This window comes from Archocentrus centrarchus, chromosome 17 (genome assembly GCF_007364275.1).
Source record: "Archocentrus centrarchus isolate MPI-CPG fArcCen1 chromosome 17, fArcCen1, whole genome shotgun sequence".
NCBI lineage: Eukaryota > Metazoa > Chordata > Actinopteri > Cichliformes > Cichlidae > Archocentrus > Archocentrus centrarchus.
In genome coordinates, this window is record NC_044362.1 from 633,566 (window position 1) to 655,762 (window position 22,197).

Consider the following 22,197-nt stretch of genomic DNA (forward strand, 5'->3'; position numbering starts at 1 on the left):
GGTAAGTTTAAGAACAGGGATTAAAGTTTAGTTGAAGCTGCTGCATTAAGCAGATATACAGACTGCATTTCACTACTTTTCTTCTTTCTTTGTCCAGGACCAACAGCTGGAGACACAATCTCTCCTCAACAAGCTGAAGTCACTGAAACAGAAGGACAAACTGTCACACTCACATGTAACTATCAGACAACTGCAGATGCTGTTTGGCTTCACTGGTACAGACATCATTCTGACCTCCAGGCTCCTCAGTTTATACTCTGGAAAGGAGCGAAATCACTGAGTCGTTATGATTATATTCCTGATAAACGATATGAATCACAAACAACAGATTCATCAGCTACTCTGACCATTAAAGCTCTAACCCTGGCAGACACAGCTCTCTACTACTGTGTTCTAGAAACACAGTGATACAAAGTGTAGAAGAGGCTGTACAAAAACCTGAACACAGATATCTGACTACTCTTCAAAGAGGAGGGAAGTGGTATTCAAAGCACAGCTTCATATCAGATGGATTCTGCTGATTCCTGTTTTATCAGAGTCACTGTGGTTACAGCTGCTAATGAAACACTGTGGGAGGATTCACATGAGCAGCAAATCCACATCAACCACAAACCAACTGTAGGAACATTCAAATACAACAAAAAAGAGAAAAGAAATAAGAAATTATTCACAACAAACAAATCAGATGGATCATATTTGTCCCTCATTTCTGGTCCAATGTCTCAAAAAAAGAAAACATCTTGAGATGTAGAAAACTTAATTTTTAAAATTAATTACATAAAAAATAAAAAATTTCCACCAAAAATTTCCACAGTCTCAATAAATCCATGGCAACATTAAGTTATAGATGTGGGTGTTATGGAGGCTGCCAGTAAAAAATGGTTAGGTTACTACTATTTGAAGCATGTATTTTTGTTGCTATTATCAATATTGATCATGCTTCCTTGTCTTAAATGAAAAGCAAAAAGTCTTTTTATGGAGTTGAATAAGTTCCAAACTTTACTGTCAAACTACAGACTGAACGTTCTCATTGAGAAGCTCCACAGATACCAGCGTGAAGCCTGTCCTACAGCAGCATTCAGAGGAGCAGAGCTGGAAGAATCAGCTGTGGACACGTTTTCCTGTTTCAAACCACATTCCCCAAAAACACAAACTTTTCCTTGTTCTGGCTGATCTCAGAGAGTCATGTATATTCTTGAAAGGAGCCTTTGCTCTCAGAGATTCAGGACATACAGAGAAGAATTTGAAAATGATTATTGTAGAATAAGAAAGTTAAAGAACCCTGTAGGAGCCAATTAATGCTGTTTGATATAAGTAGGATCCATCCTAGCCATGGCCCTGTACTACCAAGCAAGTTCACCTTACCCAGAGTATATTTCTCTTATCTGGAGTCACCTATTCTAACATCAGTTATCAGGATAAGTGGTCACATGAAGCTGGTTATTAACTCACTAGTTATCCCAGTTTTTCAGCTGTGCTCACATGAAATTAGTGCTGGCAGCATCAGATTAATCACAAACATGAATACCTGCACTGGCAGCAAACTGGTGTTCATCACAAAGGAAGATAAAACTAGTCGTAACAGTCGAATAAATATGAAAATGCTAAATACATAATGACTGAATGTAACAGTTGCTGCAGACAAACCAGTGATGGTTAACCAACCGGACATAGTAGTGGTGGACAAGCAGAGAAGGAAGGTCATAGCGACAGATGTAGCAATAAAGTGACAGTAACATGAAGAAGAAGGAACATGAGAAGTGTGGTGTCTAATCTGCTGTTAAACTCCATCTATGTATGTTTTTATTCCTTTAGGACGGAGGCCTTGAGTTCAGGCCTGCGTTGAGCTTGTCCAAAAAAGGATAACTCAGAATGAGCATATAGTTTCCACCAGCAAAATGCTTTGAGACATTGTAGCCCCTTGTTGGGCTCACTGTCTCTCTCCAAAAAGGGAACAACCATACACACATACTGGAAACAAGCTGAACACCTTTTGAACCTGGTTCTCCATAAAATACTATATGTGGTAGAAGGTCAAGGGTCAAGAAGGTGGCCATTGGCTTTATAACTCTTGCCGTTCCCTTTGTCTCACGAGTTAGGACGATTGACTTTTGCCTCTCCAGACGGCTCCAGAAGCATGTTTGACTTTGTCTGTTTTTCACTAAACTTCATGTATGAACTGAGACTTTGTTCTTCAAGAGCACGCACACCCAACAAAGATGCAGCAGAAGCTTGAGAAATACCAAGAGCTGAGAGAAGAGCTAAAGAGGATATGGAAAGTGAATGTAACAGTAGTCCTCGTGCCCCCCACACTGGGAGAGTGACTCCAGCTGATTCCAGGAACAACATCCAACATTTCTGTCCAGAAGAGCGCAGTCCTAGGAACAGCTAAGATCCTGCACAGGACCCTCAAACTCCTAGGCCTCTGCTAGAGGACCCGAGCTTGGAGCAGAACAAAGATCACCCACAGGGTGAGTGAGGAATTCATATATAATCATAATAATTTTCTAAAAGAATTTCTTTGATCATCACTGCTATATATCATACAGAGCATTCACATTAGCAGACAGCAGTAGGCTCATCAGAGGGAGTACACTGATGCAGCGTAGGCCTATTGCAGCATAACTAAGGGAGGGTTCAGGGTCACCTGATCCAGCCCAAACTATAAGATTGATCATAAAGGAAAGTTTTAAGCCTAATCTTAAAAATAGAGAGGGTGTCTCTTAAGTATCCCAGGAATCACCAGTAAGCCTGAAGTTTGAGACTGAAGAGCTCTATTGAGGTGATATGATACTATGAGGTCTTTAAAACCCTCATAGGGTCTTCGGGTCTGTGGGACCCGCTTTCAGTTTTTCGCTCAATAAAAATGATACAAATAATTATTTTTTCAACCTAAGATTCACTGGTGTTGGCTCATTTTCTGTATGGAACATGAATCAGAAAACATTTTCCATGACCCCCCCATATACCCCCACTTCACATTTATATTACATACAGGGTCTTCGGGTCCTAGTGAAAGTGTGGAAATCATAGGTTTTCTGTGTATGTGTGTGTGTGTGTGTGTGTGTGTGCGTGTGGGGGGTGAATGGGTGTGCACCCACTGTTCCCGCACAAGTTTGCAACATTGTTGCACAGTTAAGAGCACCCATCACTGTCAGCACCCACATTCCCACACATTTCACCTGTCTATCTCGTGGGAACCAGTCTTGTGGATCTAACACTATAAATAACTCTGGTATCGTATATACCAAAGAAAGGAAAAAATGTGGTGCTCACGAGTACACTGCACAGGGAAGACAGACTCTGTTACCAGGAGCATCAAAAGCCCGAAATGATCATGGACTATAATGCCACAAAAGGAGGGGTGACAACCTTGATAAGCTGGTGGATGCTCACAGCTGCAAAAGGAAGATCCTACGATGGCCTCTGGTGATTTTTTTTATATGCTGGATATCTCTGTGTACAACGTCTTTGTCATTTGGATGTCACTGAGCCCAGAGTGGAATAGGGGAAAGCTGGAGAAGAGGCGTCTCTTTCTTCAGGAACTGGGAAAAACGTTGGTGAGACCTCAAATCCAAAGAAGAGAGTATCTTCCATGAACCCGTCTCTGCAGCCATTGTGAGGAGGATTTGGGAGGAAGATGATGGTGCCACATCTTCCCAAATTACAGAACCACCATCTGCCGAGGTAAGTGTTTGAAGCTGCTGCAGTATAATAATTCATGTTTCTGAGAAAGAGGGGTGTTAATAAAGATGCTTATCTTTCTTTCTTTTGTTTATTATTCTAGATTGTGACCGGCAGCAACAAAAAGAAGTGCTGTGAAGTGTGTGGACCAAAGATGAACAGAAAAACACAAAATACATGCACCCAGTGCAAGAAGTACATATGTAACACACACACACAGTGAAACTCTGCCCTTCATGTGTGGTATAGTGGTATGGTATAAAAATGGCCACATTAACAAAAAAAATCCATTTTACTTTTGGAAAAACTTGTTTCATTTGTTCATTTGGTGTTATTTATTCTGATATGCCTGTTTTATGATGCATGTCATTATGTTACATTTTAATTTAAAAAATTAACCAAAACGAGTGGCATTTCTATTCATAAATGTGATTTAACAAAGGTAAACACCACAAATCTAACCCATGTGTTATTTATATTACTTGCAATTGGGATAAAGTAAACATCTGCTGAGTATATTAACAAAAAGATAATTGATTACGTTAAATTAAAAGCCCCAAAATGTAATGGGTCCACCAGACCCAGCAGGACTCTTTGTGTAACAAAAGAACAAAGACCCTATAAGGGTTAGGATAAACAGACAATTTTATTTAAATGTAAAAAATACTGGAAAAGGTTGATGGAAAATCAAGTCAGATCTTTAATGAGCAAGTTGCAGATTTCTGACCGTTTTCAGTCGGGTTTTGTTCTGGACTCATTTAACTAACTCTCAGTGCAGCCTTTGATACTGTTGAGCACAGTATTTGTTTAATAACATGTTACAATGCTGCTCATATTCTTCAGTCACAGCTCAGAGCCCTTTAGCTGAGGCTGAGGATTTATATCAAATGCTTTCTTTTTACTCATTTTTAGTTTTTTTTGACTCACAGAGAGAGGGTCCTCGATCCACTCCACCATTTCTCTGGCTCCGCCCACTAATGTTTAAAATCAGCCAATGAGATGGTCTCTTTCTGCAGCACTGCAACCAGCTTGATGTTGAGGAGAAGGGCTGTGCAGCAGACAGGCTGCTTAGTGTTTTCATTGTGCTGCAGTGGAAGAACTTTGTTCATCTGCTGTGTGACTGCAACACCTGGAAACATGTTCCTTTACCTGTTTGGACTTTTCTCTCACTTCATAGGTGAGTGTTAGAACAGAGAAAAGTTTCATTGATCACATCTGAAAGAAAACCTGAATAACCTCTGTTGAGTCTCCTGATGTTACAGACTGACATGAATAATTCATTTGCAGCTCTGGGCTCCATGAACAGCATAAAGCAGGAAAATGCTGAAGAAGTTGTTGCAGAGGGAAGAAACCTCAACCTGACCTGTAAATATGAAGGTTCTATCTACAATATCCAGTGGTACCGACAATACCAGAGATCCAGACCAGAGTTCCTGCTCTCCATCACAGAGGCAGGATCGATTTATCCAACTCTGTCTGCTTTCTCAGCTCACATTAACAAAGCAGAGACACGTGTAGCTCTGGAGATCATCTCTGCTGCAGTGACAGACTCTGCTGTGTACTACTGTGCTCTGAGGCCCACAGTGACAGGAAACAGCAAAACTCTGTACAAAAACCTTTGGAGCAAAGACAACAGAATACTCCACAACATCCACTAGAGGGAGCCACACACTGTTACACTTCAGTGCTTTATTAGGATACAGTCTACTGTAGATACTTGAGAATATTTGGAGTACAAAAAACACCAGTTTAAGAAAGAACCTGACCAGCTGAAGTCACAGTAAATCAGTGAAAACACAAACACGAATCAAAGTTTTCAGTGGTGTATAATACAAAAATATTTCACTATGCTTTGTTTTCTTTTCTAAAAATAGAATCAGCAGAAAACTTCTTAATTTAAAAAAGAAATTCAATTTAATTTTCTGTCTAGTTTAATTCATAATGTCACAATGCCAGATCAACATGAAATATTTGATCATCACATCTCTGAGGATTGTTAACACTGAGCTGCTGAGATCAGATAGAAATATGCTTTATGGTCCAAATTTTTTTTTTACAATTTTTTATGAGCTTTCTTAGATAAGAACATCAGTTCAACATCTGATTATTGTCTTCAGGATCTAAATTGACATACAGCACAGGGTTCTAGCCAGAAAAATTTCACAGGCTGGTGCCATCAGATGGGAGACTCCCCCTCAATACCAATCAAATGCTTCCTAATGCTAATGGCTGCACCCGCTGACAACCATAATGATATTATTATAGTTATATTCCAGTAGCTAACAGCTGACATTCTCAGCCAGGCACAGCGCAGGGTGGTCAACCGCTAGCTAGAAGCCTGCAGCATGTAATGAACAAGTTTAGATGATTTTGCAGTTTGAACCTTTGACTGACAGATGAAAAAGTTATATTCCAGCATCTGAACTCAGAGCTGCCTGCTGGAGTCACATTTAACTGTTTTTATTCTCGTGTTTTAAAAATAAGTTTCTGTGTTTTCTCATCAAGCTGTTAATTCTTGTGGTGCACCACAGGGTTCAATCCTGGGTCATCTTCTTTTTATTGACATACAGCCTCATGAGGAAATAACATATACCGTATTTTTCGGACTATACGTCGCTCCGGAGTATAGGTCGCACCAGCCAAAAAATGCATAATAAAGAAGAAAAAACATATATAGGTCGCACTGGACTATAAGTCGCACTTTTTTGGGGGGGGGGGGGGGTTGATAGAATCCGAGACCCAGAGCAGAAATTCCATCTTGAACGGCAATTTAAAATAATAATGGATTAAAGAACAGGACGAACATGGTTACACCTACGTTATGCTAACGTAGCACATTCAGCTACATGACGCACAACGAACACGTGTTCGGTATTGTAACGTTGTAAACACACTTCCAAAGTCGGCGATATTCACAACAAATGTCGTCTTTATTAACAGAAAAACGGCTGCTGTAGGCCACAGCCACGCCAACCACAACTACAACAGCGACACACACACAGGCAAGCTCTCGGTCTTTTTCTCTCTCTCCATGCTGCCTTCACGAACCTCCCGAACAGTCCGAAATCCCACAACATCAACACGCTCTCTAACTAAGAGAATCGCTACAGTATGTTAACGTAACATTAAGTTATTCAGATAACCATAGCATAAAGAACATACTAACAAGTTAACCAAACCATCAATCCATTGAATTCTTCATCCTCGGTGTCACTTCTAAACAATTCCGTACACTCCGTAGACGAAGCGCCGCTTCCTCTTCTGTGTCGCGTTAGTCAGACTCGTCGTCAGCTGCAGTTCCAATTATTCCAGCCTTTCTGAATCCCAACAGGATGGTTTGTCACTGAAGCCCATGTTTTCTTGATCCATCCAATGACTTCCAGGAAAGTTGGGTGGCGCATTCTCCCAGTTGCCGTTAAGCTGTGCTCTCCATCCATCATCCACTGCGCCCACAGGTTACGCAAGACTGCCTTAAAGCTGCAGTTCACGGAGATGTCAAGTGGCTGGAGTACTTTGGTTCATGTGTTATAAATGTCACATATACGTCGCTCCGGAATATAGGTCGCACCCCCAGCCAAACTATGAAAAAAAGTGCGACTTATACTCCGGAAAATACGGTAATCTATTCCTACTTTTTAGCATTCAGAATATTACTTTATATTCTACCACATGTAGCAGCTGGTTTATTACATGTTAAATCAAATCTGTTAAACTGTCTGATGATGTTCGGCCCACAGCTGACATAATCTGAGAAAAATATTTGGCACAAAGTTTCTGTTTTATGATCAATGTACAAAAGCAGGATTGAAATGGAAAAATGACATCCCTGTATCTGTCAACAGAGAAAGCCATCATCCTCTTAATTCCAGTTAACATCCGACCTCACAGGGTTTCAAACTGCTGCTGTCGGTCTGCTCACCAGCAGGAAGTGAAACAGAGACGTGAAGATCAAAGAGGAGGCACAGAGACTCAGGGAGGAGCCGAGCTGTTCCTGAACTACAGAAGAGACAAAAACTGAAATATTCAGCAGAGATCAGCTTACAGATCAGAAACATTTCCTCCAACATGCTGTCACTGGACTCTGCTGCAGTTTCTCTACTGATGCTCACTCTCCTAACAGGTATGCTACAAATAAGACAAGAAATACTCTATTTATCCAACAGTTTGGAAATGCTTTGAATACTCTTACTGCTACAGATACTAACAATAATAAGAACAATAAGGTAAAAACTCATTTTTACTGTGCTTCTGTATGAATTTGATTCATGTTTTCAGAGTTTTGTAATATTATTTAAAGTTTATTTCTCCTCTTTCAGGCGTCAGCTGTCAACAACTCACCCCAGACAAGAAAGAAGAGTCCAGTTTAGAAGGCAGCACTGTTACTCTGTCCTACACTTACAAAGTGTCAACTAATGATTATTTCTTTTGGTATCGACAATATCCAGGAAAAGCACCAGAGTTCCTGATCTCTCACACAGGAACAGGAGCTATACTGTCAGATCCAGTCTCTGGCCTAAGTTTTCATGTGAGTGACGATAAAAAGGGAATGGATCTTCAGATCTCCTCTGCTGCAGTGTCTGACTCTGCTGTGTACTACTGTGCTCTGAGGCCCACAGTGACAGGAAACAGCAAAACTCTGTACAAAAACCTTTGGAGCAAAGACAACAGAATACTCCACAACGTCCACTAGAGGGAGACACACACTGTAGTTTATTAGGTTCTTTGTAGTTATGATTAAACAGAAGAAGAATGACTTACCAGAATATTTGCACAGAAACTTAAAAAAACAGAAACTCCTAAAAAATAATCAGGCCTTGTGGGATGTTAACTTCTTGAATGTGTAGTGATGGTGTGATGAGGCCCTGTTAATGTGTCGAAGCTTTTTGGCCAGCTGTTTCACCAAAAGCCTGCTCACTCAAAGCCCTGTTTAACAGCTCATTTAGGAGTTCTGACATCTGCTGGAGATTTGCTGTACATTATTCCCACTGTAACGTTACATGTTCGCTGATGGATCTTTTAGCATAATTATGCAATTATTATGTCAAAATCTCCATTTGAGGTATTGTAAAACCAGATTAAATGAATTTATACTAATCATGGTATATCTGTGTATCAATAGAAACTGCTTGGGTGGAGGTGGGGGTGCTTTATTGATTTTTATTCACAAATAAAAGCTTTTTTTAATAGTCTGTCATGTCTGGAAGTTTTTACAAACAGAATCAGAATCAGAATCAGAATCAGAAGGTTTTTATTGCCATATGGGTGAACAGGTTCACAGCATTAGGAAATTGCTGCGGTACTTCGTGCTTACAGAAAAAAAACAAATAAGTATAAAAACTATAAGACAATATACAAGTATACAATTGCAAATATACAGAGATATTAGAGCTATAACTATAACACAATATTACAAAATTACAAAATATACAGTGCAGAGACTAATTAAAAGATAAAAGAATGGAAACTATATTCCACTAATATGTACATCATGATCCCAATGCAATGTTTTACCAAATATATTTGCTTTTACAAGAAAAGCGCTATAAGTTCTCTATAGGTTACTCTTGTTAATGTTTGTCAATTCTTTTATTTATTCATTCATTTTGATTTTTGTCCACAAAATATGAGTGCCAGGTCTAACAGACAGGAAGGAAAGAGTGGGAGAGGGAAAATCCATGAAGTAGCGGCTTTATATTAATTTTATTTTTTATATATATACTTTTAAGGCTTTATAAACCCTTCCCACACTCTTATAAACCATTCCCAGTCACTTAGTACAACATGAATGATGAAGATGATGAATTATATAACATTACAGCTCTTTCTGATGGTGCTGTATCTTCACTGTCGGCCGTAACTTCTATTTCTGCTAAAGGTGTAGTCATCACTAATCTCTTCATCTGAGTGATGAACATAGTTATGGGGAGTTATATAAATACATATATACCACAAAATCCCATAATATAGCAAATACAGATTTAGATATATTTTTTTACAAAACTCCACAATACAGTGAAGCTACAATAAGTGGCTTTGCAATAAGTGAACCACAATATAAATAAGGACAATGGTATATTCAGTTCAATTATATTTGACAGGTAAACAGGTTTTTTATGAAGGAAGACACCTGAGACACTTTAATTAAAAAAGTAAGACATTTAATGTATTAAAGAATCAGGAAAAATACACACATGCATGTGGGGACTCAGAAGAGACAGGCTTGTGTGTGTGCTCTCTCTCTTTGAGCCCATGTTCCTGTCTAACCACAACATCTTTATACTGACAGCCTCCTCTTATCTAAACATAAAAAAATCTCTGGGCACTTCGAGATGACCTTCGTCACTCAGTCTTGTCTAAGCTGGTTTTCATGACTCAGATTCCTCTCATCCACAGTGGAACCTGTTGCGCTTGTGCAGACAGACTGCATGTAAAACAGCTGACTGCTGCTCATCAGTGTTTATGTTGAAAAACTGGGGTCTGTGTGAGCGTAATGTTGTAATGCTTTGTATTCACAAGCATTGTCCTAAATACATTTCAACTGCAGGTCTATATTTAGTCAGTAATCAGGGATTAAAGTATAAAAAATATTTTGATGGGGAAGTGGTCCTTCCAGTCCCGAATGATCACTAATGCTAATAGCGGCGCACGCTAGCAAACTGGTATAGCGATCCGTTCTGGGAGCTGAAGCAGAGAAAAAAAATAACTCCTGATCCACTCCAGTCCCGCAGGTGGCAGTAATGCAGGTCTAAGCTGGTTTGGTCAACCGCAAACCCACAAGAAGAAGAAGACGATGATTGAGAACTGTAATGCAGCTATGAGGGTCGGATCAGATCGGATCGGAGATTGCATTTTTATTCTTTCCCAATATCCGATCCAGTAATTTAGGTAAGGATCGGACCGATACTGGATATAGGATCGGTGCATCCCTTGTACCTGTGCACCGCCTGGACTGACTACAAGAAAGCCTATGACTCGATGCTGCACACATGGATCCTGGAATGCCTAGAATTGTACAAGATCAAGAGGACCCTAAGAGCCTTTATCAAGAACTAAATGGGAATGTGGAGAACAACACTAGAGGCCAACTTCAAGCCCATCGCACAAGTCAACATCAAGTGCAGGATTTACCAAAGAGATGCTCTGTCCCCAGTGCTCTTCTGCGTAGGCTTGAATGCCCTCAGACAGATCATCAGCAACACTGGCTATGGATACCAACTATGGAATGGCGCAAACATCAGCCATCTCTACATGGATGACATCAAGCGGTACGCTAAGAGTGAACCAGATATCGATTCACTGATCCACACCACCAGGATCTACAGCAATGATATCGAAATGTCACTTGGACTGCAGAAGTGTAGTCGGATGGTAACTAAGAGAGGAAAATGTCATGTCGGTGTGTGGCAGGAGCAGGGAGTCCCCAAAATGCTAGACTCACAAGCGATGAAATTAACTTAATGTATTTTTATTGAAATGATGATCATAAACGAATAAACTGGGCTGGGCTGAGGCCAGAACCAAAACTACGGGACACAAGGGACAGAGAACACACACAACGGATACATAGACAACAACACGACAAAGAACAGAAGAAAACTGGGGGCTTAAATACACATAAGGTAATCAGGGCAAGAGGAAACACCAGAGCACAACAGGTTAAGCAAATGAACTAATAATGGAGGAAGCAAAACTAAACACAAAGCACGGGGAACACAAGACTGTCAAAATAAAACAGGAAGTGACTAGACAAGGTACACATAGACTTGACACAGGGAAACACAAGGGACTAGAAATAAACAGAAGAGAACTAATAAACATAATCAAAGAAATAATTGAAATGGAATCAAAAGAACATAAAACACTGGGCCACCGGCCCAGGACCATGACAGAAAAGTCAGAACTGAGAGGATTGCACTACCAGAAGGCAACCTTGCAGACATCGAGGACAGCTACAAGTACAATCCAACAGGCAAATGGGAACCATGAAGAGGCCGCTAGGAAAGCTTCATCCTTCAAGTACCTGCAGAGAGTAAGGCAAGTCCTGAAGAGTCAGCTGAATGGGAAGAACAAGATCCAGGCTATCAACACCTACATCCTGCCAGCTGTCAGATACCCTGCTGGGATAATAAGATGGCCAAAGGAGGAAATGGAAGCCACTATGTCAAGACAAGAAAGCTCCTTAACATACATGGAGGGTTTCACCCCAAATCCAACACCCTGAGATTGTACACTAAGCGGACGGAAGGTGGCCAAGGACTAGTGAGTTTCAGAACCACTATTCTCGATGAAACAACGAAGATCCATGAATACATCGGGAAGATGGCAACAAATGATCATGTGCTTACTCCGGCAGTAGAAACCCAAGAAAGGAGAGGAGGAAGAACAGGAACCATCATGGAAGGACAGGCCTCTGCATGGCATTTACCACCGGCAGATCGAAGAAGTGGCTGACGTAGAGAAATCCTACCAATGGCTGAACAAAGCTGGACTGACAGACAGCACAGAGGCACTAATCATGGCAGCACAAGAACAAACTCTAAGCGCAAGATTGATAGAGGCTGGGGTGTACCACGCCAGGCAAGACCCCAGGTGAAGGTTGTGCAGAGATGCCCCTGAGACAATCCAGCACATAACAGCAGGGTGCAAGATGCTAGCAGGCAGGGCATACATGGAACACCATAACCAAGTGGCTGGCATAGTATAGAGGAACATCTGTGCCCAGTATGACCTCAAAGTCCCAAGGTCAGAATGGGACAAGCCCCCAAGGGTGGTTGAGATCAACAGAGCTAAGATCCTGTGGGACTTCCAGATACAGAGAGACAAACTTGTGATGTCTAACCAACCAGACATCGTAGTGGTGGACAAACAAAGGAAGGTCATAGAGATAGACACTGCAATACCAAGTGACGGCAACATTAATAAGAAGGAACATGAGAAGCTCAATAAATACTAAGGGCTCAGAGAGGAGCTAGAAAGGATGTGGAAGATGAAGGTAACAGTGGTCCCCGTGGTAATCGGAAAACTCAGGGCAGTGACCCCCAAACTGGGAGAGTGGCTTCAGCAGATTCCTGGAACAACATCTGAGATCTCTGTCCAGAAGAGCGCAATACTGGGAACAGCTGGGATTTTTATATATGCAGGTGCTGGTCATAAAATTAGAATATCATGAAAAAGTTGATTTATTTCAGTAATTCCATTCAAAAAGTGAAACTTGTATATTATATTCATTCATTACACACAGACTGATATATTTCAAATGTTTATTTCTTTTAATTTTGATGATTATAACTGACAACTAATGAAAACCCCAAATTCAGTATCTCAGAAAATTATAATATTGTGAAAAGGTTCAATATTGAAGACACCTGGTGCCACACTCCAATCAGCTAATTAACTCCAAACACCTGCAAAGGCCTTTAAATGGTCTCTCAGTCTAGTTCTGTAGGCTACACAATCATGGGGAAGACTGCTGACTTGACAGTTGTCCAAAAGGCGACTGTCAAGTCAGGGCTAACTTAGAGAGACAGACAACCATCCACAGTCACATTCACATGAAATTGTTAAACTCAAATAAGACATTAACTAATCAGCTAATCAGAAAGCCTTTCATCAAAATTAGTTTTTTTTTTGTTTTTTTTTTCGGGCATTAAAATTCAGCCAGCAGTGCGAGTCTTTGCTTTCTGGAAGATGAAGCACAAAGTGCACTGAGAGGTTTGTGAGTCTGTGCTGAAAGCTATCAAATGTAGTGAGGTGTGGTTTTGGTGTTTTTAACATACAGTGATATGAGAGGAGGAACAGGCTGAAGGAGGAGCAACACTGTCACAGAGCAGAAAAGGACTCCCACTGTCAGATCCATTCAGTATCTAAAGCATACAGAACAGATAGTGTGTGGAAGATGCTGTCACTGCATTACTGGCTCATGTTTCCTTTGTTTCTGATCACACTAACAGGTAGGTTAAAGCAGGAAGAAGAAATGTCTTTAAAGGATCTGTTTGCTAGAAATCACTGGAACAGGCGCTCACAGTTTAACATCGTCTTTATCAACATTTCTCTCTTTAGGTGTCAGCTGTGATCAACTCACTGCAGTCAAGGAGGAAGAGTCCAGTTTAGAAGGCACCACTGTTACTCTGTCCTACAGACTATCCAGAGATACTAAAAGCAATGATTATTTCTTCTATTATCGACAATATCCAGGAAAACCACCAGAGCTCCTGATCTCACACTCACCTTCAGGAACAGTAGGAATAGAAAAAATTCCTGGACTGAAGATTAAAGTGGAGCAAAACCAATTCAACATGAACATCTCCTCTGCTGCAGTGACAGACTCTGCTGTGTACTACTGTGCTCTGACGCCCACAGTGACAGGAAACAGCAAAACTCTGTACAAAAACCTTTGGAGCAAAGACAACAGAATACTCCACAACATCCACTAGAGGGAGACACACACTGTTAAACCTCTGATTCTTGTGTCATTGGACTGATGACAAAGACAACAGAGAAATGAAGCAGTAAAGATCAGAGACAGAGACAGAGCTGCTGTGGAAGCACAAAACTATTTGATTGGCTGAGATGAACTGAAGCAATGATGTCAAGAGGTAACTGGCCCCGCCCACTGAACTTCAGCTCATCCAATGACATTATTTCTCCCTCATTGTGCTGCAGTGGAAGAACATTGTTCATGTGCTGTCTGTCTGGCTTTAATAACTCCAAAGACATGTTGCTGCACCTCTTTTTGCTTCTATCTCACATTATAGGTGAGTTTAAGAACAGGGATTAACGTTTAGTTGAAGCTGCTGCATTAAGCAGATATACAGACTGCATTTCACTACTTTTCTTCTTTCTTTGTCCAGGACCAACAGCTGGAGACACAATCTCTCCTCAACAAGCTGAAGTCACTGAAATAGAAGGACAAACTGTCACACTCACATGTAGCTATCAGACAGACAGTGGTTATCCACTCCTTTACTGGTACAGATATCATTCTGACCTTCAGGCTCCTCAGTTTATACTCTGGAAAGGAGGAAAATTGTCAAGTGATAATGAATACATTCCTGATACTCAATATGAATCAGAAACATCACCTACATCAACTAAACTGACCATTAAAAATCTAACCCTGGCAGACACAGCTCTCTACTACTGTGCTCTACAAACACAGTGATACAAAGTGTAGAAGAGGCTGTACAAAAACCTGAACACAGATATCTGACTACTCTTCAAAGAGGAGGGAAGTGGTATTCAAAGCACAGCTTCATATCAGATGATTCTGCTAATTCCTGTTTTATCAGAGTCACTGTGGTTACAGCTGCTAATGAAACACTGTGGGAGGATTCACATGAGCAGCAAATCCACATCAACCACAAACCAACTGTAGGAACATTTAAAACAAAGACAAGAACAAATTATTGCAGTTGCAAACTTTGCTGAGAGGTTTCATATCCTCAGCCGTCAGCAGTTCCCTTCCCATTAAGTGGAGTTGCTCCATGTCCGCCAATGGCCCCCTAAGTTATTGTCCTTCATCGCTGGTCTCTCTCTCTCAAAATCTTGCCCAATGGCCTGGGTGACCCCCAGAACTATACTCCTTCTTGGAGGATTTAGCTCTCTGTTTTTCTTTTTTTCTTTACCAGTTACCTGCTTACACCCCCTCCAAAAGTATTGGAACACTGACGCCAATCTCTTTATTTTTGTTGTTGAATGAAAACATTTGGGTTTGTCATATAACTGCTGTGTGGCAGGCAATATTGGACCCCAACACAGGATTCAGGACAGGAGTTAACTTGATCACAGCTTTTTTGCTGGTATGCAGAACAAACAATGCTGGATGAGAACCAGCAAAACAAAATGCTAAACTCGCTTTGACTTGGACATTAAGGCACACAGCAGAAGGAAATCAATGATGATGATGCAACAAAGGACAAATGGAAACAATAAATACACAAGTGATAATGAGGGGCGTGGAAATAGGTGGGAAAACATGTGAGATGGAGGGACCAAACAAAATCCCAGGGGGAACAGGAGTCCAACCGAAGCTCAGGCAGTGTGTCTGGCCATGGGAGGAGGCAGACCAGACTAAACCGTTTCAGAGGCCGGCTGCAATTCCAATGGGGAAGACAAAGCAGTTCTGGGGGATGGATGCGGGGCCAGGGGCATGGATGAGACTGTTCAGGAGGCTGGCAGTGGACAAGCAGTGGATGCTCTCTGAAGGCTGACATCGATATGGGGTGATCGGGCACTGATGCAGCTGAGGAGAATGGGGTCTCGGACCCTGGCGCTGCTGCAGTTGGTGATGACGTGATCTGTCGTGGATGAAGACAAGGAAGGAGGACAAAATGAAACAGGTGCAGAAGGAGCAGAAGAGACAATGCAGATGCAAATGGAGTGGATGAGGCTGATGGAGTGGATGATACTGAAGAGGTGCTGTAGATGCAGATGGAGTGAATGAGGTGATGCTGATGGTGAAGATCCCAACTGGGACTGCTTAAGAGAGCCCACAGTAATCCCATAAGGCTGAAGCCCTGGTGGGACCTTGGCTGCCCCCACCTGAGGGACAGGTACGGGTGCAGACAGGCCGGTCCTCGGGCGCTACACCCACGGAAACAAGAACAGGTGCCAGAGTGAGCCTGCCTATGCTCAGAAAGGAAAACGGCAAAATGCAGAAAATAAATACACAAGAGATAATGAGGGGAGTGGAGACAGCCGAGAAAACAGGTGAATAGAATGATACTAACAAGATGAGTAAAACTAACCATAAAGCACAAGAGACAAGGACTAGCAAAATAAAACAGGAAGTGAATTAACAAGAAGACAGAAATGCAGACTTGAAACATGAGGAGGCAAGCATACTGAAGGAATCAAAATATAACTAAACCATACACAAGACTAAGGTAACTAAACAAGAAAGGCTTAACTACAAATGAACTAAAACTAACATATAATCCATAACAAAGAAAAGCAGAAAGTGTAACAAAGGAACCTCTTAAAGTAAAACAAAATTCAAATCTACAGTTCAGGACGTCCAACCTAAAACAATGGGTCAACGAACCCAGGATCATCACAGGGTTTGACATGAAAAGATTAATATGAGACAAAAGATCAACATCTCAGCTTTTATTTCCAGGTATTTACATCTGGATCTGATGCACAGTTCAGAAGATAGCACCTTTTATCTGAACCCACCCATTTTCCTTGTGAGCAAAAGTATTGGAAGTATTGGTGTTTTGTTGCCCATGTATGTTGTTAAATTAATTATTCAGACAATAAATAGCACTGAATTTCTACGCTCAGTTTCAGATTTGGGTTCTGCCTTTGCAGACTGTGCATTTACAGTTAGAGGAGTGATGAACATGAAACCAGAGAGCTGTCTGTGGGCGAGAAATGAGCAGCTGTGAAGCTGAGAGAAGATAAAAGAGCCATCAACAAACATTAGTCATAGCCAGTACAAGAGTTTGGAACATCCTGAAGAAGAACGTAGTCACAGGTGTACTAAGTAACAGGTATGGAACAGGTAGACAAGGAAACAACAGCAGCTCATGACAGAAACATTGTAAGCGCTGTAAAGAAAGACTCTAAAACAGCTGTTAGTGACAACAGCAACAACCTCCAGAGGGCAGGAGTGAAGGTATCACAATCCATTGTTGAGTGTTGACAGAAGACTTCATGAAAAAGAGTACAGAGGCTTCACCAGAAGTACAGGGACAAGCCTCAGAAAATCTGGGACAAAGTTTTATGGACTGATGATACAAAGATGAACATTTCCCAAGGTGATAGAAAAGCTAAAGTTTGGAGAAATAAAGGATCTGCTCATGATCCCAAACATACAAGCTCAACTGTGAAAAACAGTGGAGTAACGTCGTGACTTGCATGGCTTCTTCTGGGATAGGCTCATTAAACTTCATTGATGTTGTCATGCATGGTGGCAACAGTACAATGAACTCAGAATTCTACAGAAACATTCTGTAAATTTAAAAAAAGATGCAACCAAAGTTATTGTAAGATCCTTCATCACGCAGCAAGATAATGACCCAAAACAGTGTCAACATTACAGGAGTTCATCAGGAGCAGGAAGTGGAAGGATTTAGAATGGCCATGTCAATCTCCAAACGTAATTCCTATAGAGCATTTCCTGCTAAAGAGGAGACTGAAGGGAGAAACCCCACAAAACAAAGAACTGAGATTCTGCAGTGAAAACCTGGAAAAGCATTACAAAAGAAGAATGCAGTGATGTCAGTGGGTCACAAGCTTGATGCTTATTGTAAAGGAAAGGATTTACAACTAAATATTGAGTCTTTAATCTATTTTAAGTTTTTTCTCTTCCAATACTTTTGTTCACAAGCAAAATGGATGGGTTCAGACAAACAGTTCTTCTGAACTTTGTATCAGATCTAGATACCTGAAAATAAGAGCTATGATGTTGATCTTTTGTTGCAGATTGTGTGCCTGCAGCAGAGCTAGATTATTAAAAAACCCAAAATGAAACAAACAATAAACTTACCAAAATGAACTAAAAGACAAACCAATGGACACAACCTATATCACAACACACGTAATCGAACAACATTTAATTTTTAATTTTTTACTTTTAAAGTGACGTGTTGCATAAAAATCTTTGATGCACTTCTGTGAAGTTCATCAGATTTTCATTTGAACATGTTGAAAAGTTCAACATGACTGAGCAGTCTGACAGAAACTAGATCTCACAGTGTGACATGTAATAAACTCAAACCATGTTTGCAGAAGCAGAGCCGACAGGCATCTTAACTCTGAATAAATCCTCAGATGTTTTTCAAGCTTTGTTTCCCAGATATTATTTTCTCAAAACAGGTTTCAGGACTTCAACTTCTCACGTGTATTTTTATGTGACTCAATAAATTTTCCCACAGGTTTTATAAGATTATGTTAATTATGTGATCATCCTTAAAGGCTTTTTCACAAACACCACAAGTGACAGACTTTGGCTGTGTCAGTGTTACACTGACTCTCTGATGTGGAGTTTTCTGCATTGTTACTCTGACTTCTGTTTCCACATCCACTTGTTCCTTCTTGATCTTGGTTCTCAGCAGGGCTGTGAGAGAGGAGCTGCTCCCTGTTTAGGCTCACATGTTTCTTGCTTCATAAGCAGCAGTCACCACAAAGGTGTCAGTCTCTTCCTTCAGTACAAGCTGCTCTCCCTCCTGACTGCTGAAGAGTTCCTACTGTTCCTCTTTCAACTGTAGAAGTTCTTGTTTGTCCTTGTCCAGACTGGAGATCCTCTCCTTAAAGATTTGCTGTGGGAGTGATGTGATGGAGAAACTACATATTGTTGCTTTAACCACTAATGAAGCTCTGCAGTGTGAACCTGTTGTTCAGAAACACACAAAAGGTTTCCACTTCAAGTCAGTGCTGAGTATCACTGTTGCTGTTAAAAACTGTTGTTACTGGTATCTTTGCAGACAGTTGAAGGTGAAAAAGTCTCATCACAATTCAACTTCAAGAAGAAATGCAACAAATAAAGGCTGCAAGAGAGAATACACATCCTACTCCAGAAATAAAATGCATCTCCTGCATGTCAAGTCATGCAGAAGAAGAAGTGTTGAAGTTTATTCTCTAAAATTTTTTATGTTCAGTACATTTAGATAATGAAGCTTCTTTTATAATGAATTACAATAATGCTGGGCGATTGTTTTTTCAATTGTTTGAGTGCTCTGACTGAGTAGAAAAGCGCTATATAAGAACTAGTCCATTTACCATTTACCATTCAAACTCTGTGAATATTTCTTCAGCAGCAGCAGTTAGTCGCTCATTGATAAACTCTCTCACATATTGAACTGAAGGAATTGTTACTCCAACAGCTCAGAGATTCAGTTCACCACAACACAACCACTTCCTGCTCAGGCCTGATTCAGACTTCTGCACTGAATATTTGCAGAACTACAAATAAAGATATGTATAAAAGTCAAGTTGCCAAAAAAGTGATTACAGCTTCTGCCTTGTGAATGTTCTTTTTTGCTCAAAATGACATTGATGAGAAAAGTGTTTGACAAATGTTTCACAGATGTTTCACACAAGTCCTTGACAAAAGTTTAAATACAGCCATCATTTTTTGACAAATATCAGAAATCAATTTTTGGCCCAACACCAGCATTGATGCATGTGCAGGTGCAAATTTTTCTCAATTTGAACTTTGAACACTGAAAACTGATTGCTAGTTTGAATCCAGTGCTTCAATAAACTGCTTGGCACTGTGAACTCAGGTTATTATGTGCACAGTTGGGTTTTTCCTTACTTATTTTTATTGTGTTGGAATTAATCTGAATGGAGTTAAAGGATTCTGCATCATTTGGACTTTGGACAGGCATGAAGTGGAGCGAAGTGTGCCTAGGCCTGGGCGGACCCCTTCTCCTTTCTCTTGGTCATCTCAAGACTGGTATCAGAAACCAGCATTGGCATAGAGTAGATTAGCTGGAATAAAATATCCTATTTGAATTTGAATTCTAAATTGTGAACCTTCCCAATTTGGTAATGTAGCATCCTCAGCTGCAAAGAATAAAACGGTTAAATGTGGATTATTAAACATTAGGTCTCTCTCTTCCAAGTCCCTGTTAGTAAATGATTTAATAATTGATCAACATATTGATTTATTCTGCCTTATAGAAATGTGGTTACAGCAGGATGGATATGTTAGTTTAAATGAATCAACACCCCCAAGTCACACTAACTGTCAGAATGCTTGAAGCACAGGCCGAGGAGGAGCAGTAGCAGCAATCTTCAAGTCCAGCTTATTAATTAAAGACCCAGACAAAGTTTTATTTCTTTTGAAAGCCTGATTCTTAGTCTTGTCCAACATAATCGGGAAAATCAAAAACCTGTTTTATTTGTTATTATCTATCGTCCACCTGGTCCTTACTCAGAGTTTCTGTCTGATTCCTCAGACTTTTTATCTGATTTAGTGCTCAGTTCAGATAAAATAATTATAGCAGGTGATTTTAACATCCATGTAGATGCTGAGAATGACAGCCTCAACACTGCATTTAATCTATTGTTAGATTCAATTGGCTTCTCTCAAAATGTAAAGGAGCCCACCCACCACTTTGATCATACTCTGGATCTTGTCCTGACATATGGCATAGAAACTGAAGACTTAACAGTATTCCCTGAAAGCCCCCTCCTGTCTGATCATTTCTTAGTAACATTTACATTTACTTTAATGGATTACACAGCAGTGGGGAATAAGTTTTATTACAGTAGAAGTCTTTCTGAAAGTGCTGTAACTAAGTTTAAGGATCTAATTCCTTCATTGTTATGCTCTTCAGTGCCAACACAGTGCAGAGCAGCTACCTAAACTCTGCTCCCAGTGAGGTCGATTATCTCGTCAATAGTTTTACATCCTCACTGCGTACGACTTTGGATACTGTGGCTCCTCCAAAAGGAAAGCTTCAAATCAGAAGTGCCTGACTCCGTGGTATAATTCACAAACGCACAGCTTAAAGCAGATAACCCGAAAGCTGGAGAGGGAATGGTGTCTCACTAAATTAGAAGATGCCCATTTAGCCTGGAAAAAGAGTTTGTTGCTCTATAAAAAAGCCCTCCGTAAAGCTAGGACATCTTACTACTCATCATTAATTGAAGAAAATAAGAACAACCACAGGTTTCTTTTCAGCACTGTAGCCAGGCTGACAAAGAGTCAGAGCTCTGTAGAGCCGAGTATTCCTTTCACTTTAACTAGTAGTGACTTCATGGATTTCTTTACAAATAAAATTTTAGACATTAAGGAAAAAATTATTCATAACCATCTCAAAGATTATTCTTCATGTTCGGCTGCTTTCAGCACTGCTGGTATTTGTTTAGACTCTTTCGCTCCAGTTGATCTTTCAGAGTTAACTTCAATAGTTACTTCCTTCAAACCAGCAACATGTTTATTAGATCGCATTCCTACTAGACTGTTCAAAGAAGTTTTTCCAATTATTGATACTTCAATCTTAAATATAATCAAACTGTCTTTATTAGTTGGCTATGTACCACAGATCTTGAAGGTGGCTGTAATTAAACCTCTACTTAAAAAGCCATCACTGACCTAGCTGTCTTAGCTAATTATAGGCCAATCTCCAACCTTCCTTTTCTCTCAAAGATTCTTGAAAGAGTAGTTGTAAAACAGCTAACTGATCATCTGCAGAGGAACGGTTTATTTGAAGAGTTTCAGTCAGGTTTCAGAATTCATCACAGTACAGAAACAGCATTAGTGAAGGTTACAAATGATCTAATTTGTAACCGGTGGCTGTAGCTCAGTAGGTAGAGCAGGTCGCCTACTGATCGGAAGGTCAGCGGTTCGATTCCTGGCTACTCCAGGCTACATGCCAATGTATCCTTGGGCAAGATACTTAACCCCAAGTTGCTCTCCGACCATCCTGTCGGGGTATGAATGTGTGTGAATGCTAGTTAATTGAAAGCACTTAGCTTAGTATAAACATGGAAGTGCTTGTATGAATGTGAGTGCATGGGTAAATGTAAACATGTTGTGTAAGTGCTTTGAGTGCTCTG

At 40.5% G+C, this 22,197-nt stretch overlaps 1 protein-coding gene and 2 gene segments (V, D, J or C); 2 read left to right on the forward strand and 1 right to left on the reverse strand.

The window, feature by feature from the left end:
* LOC115795213 (zinc finger protein 2 homolog) overlaps positions 1-22,197 on the reverse strand; it is a 500,950-nt gene that overhangs the window by 147,072 nt on the left and 331,681 nt on the right. The gene's annotated exons all lie outside the window — the stretch shown is intronic.
* Positions 4,765-5,258, forward strand: LOC115795280 (T cell receptor alpha variable 29/delta variable 5-like; the record flags this gene model as incomplete). The annotated part of the segment is given in 2 exon segments: positions 4,765-4,861; positions 4,972-5,258. Coding segments are annotated over 2 exon segments (327 nt in total), but the record flags the coding sequence as incomplete, so codon positions are not given.
* LOC115795265 (T cell receptor alpha variable 3-like) lies at positions 7,692-8,385 on the forward strand. The segment is given in 2 exon segments: positions 7,692-7,804; positions 8,001-8,385. Coding segments are annotated over 2 exon segments (429 nt in total).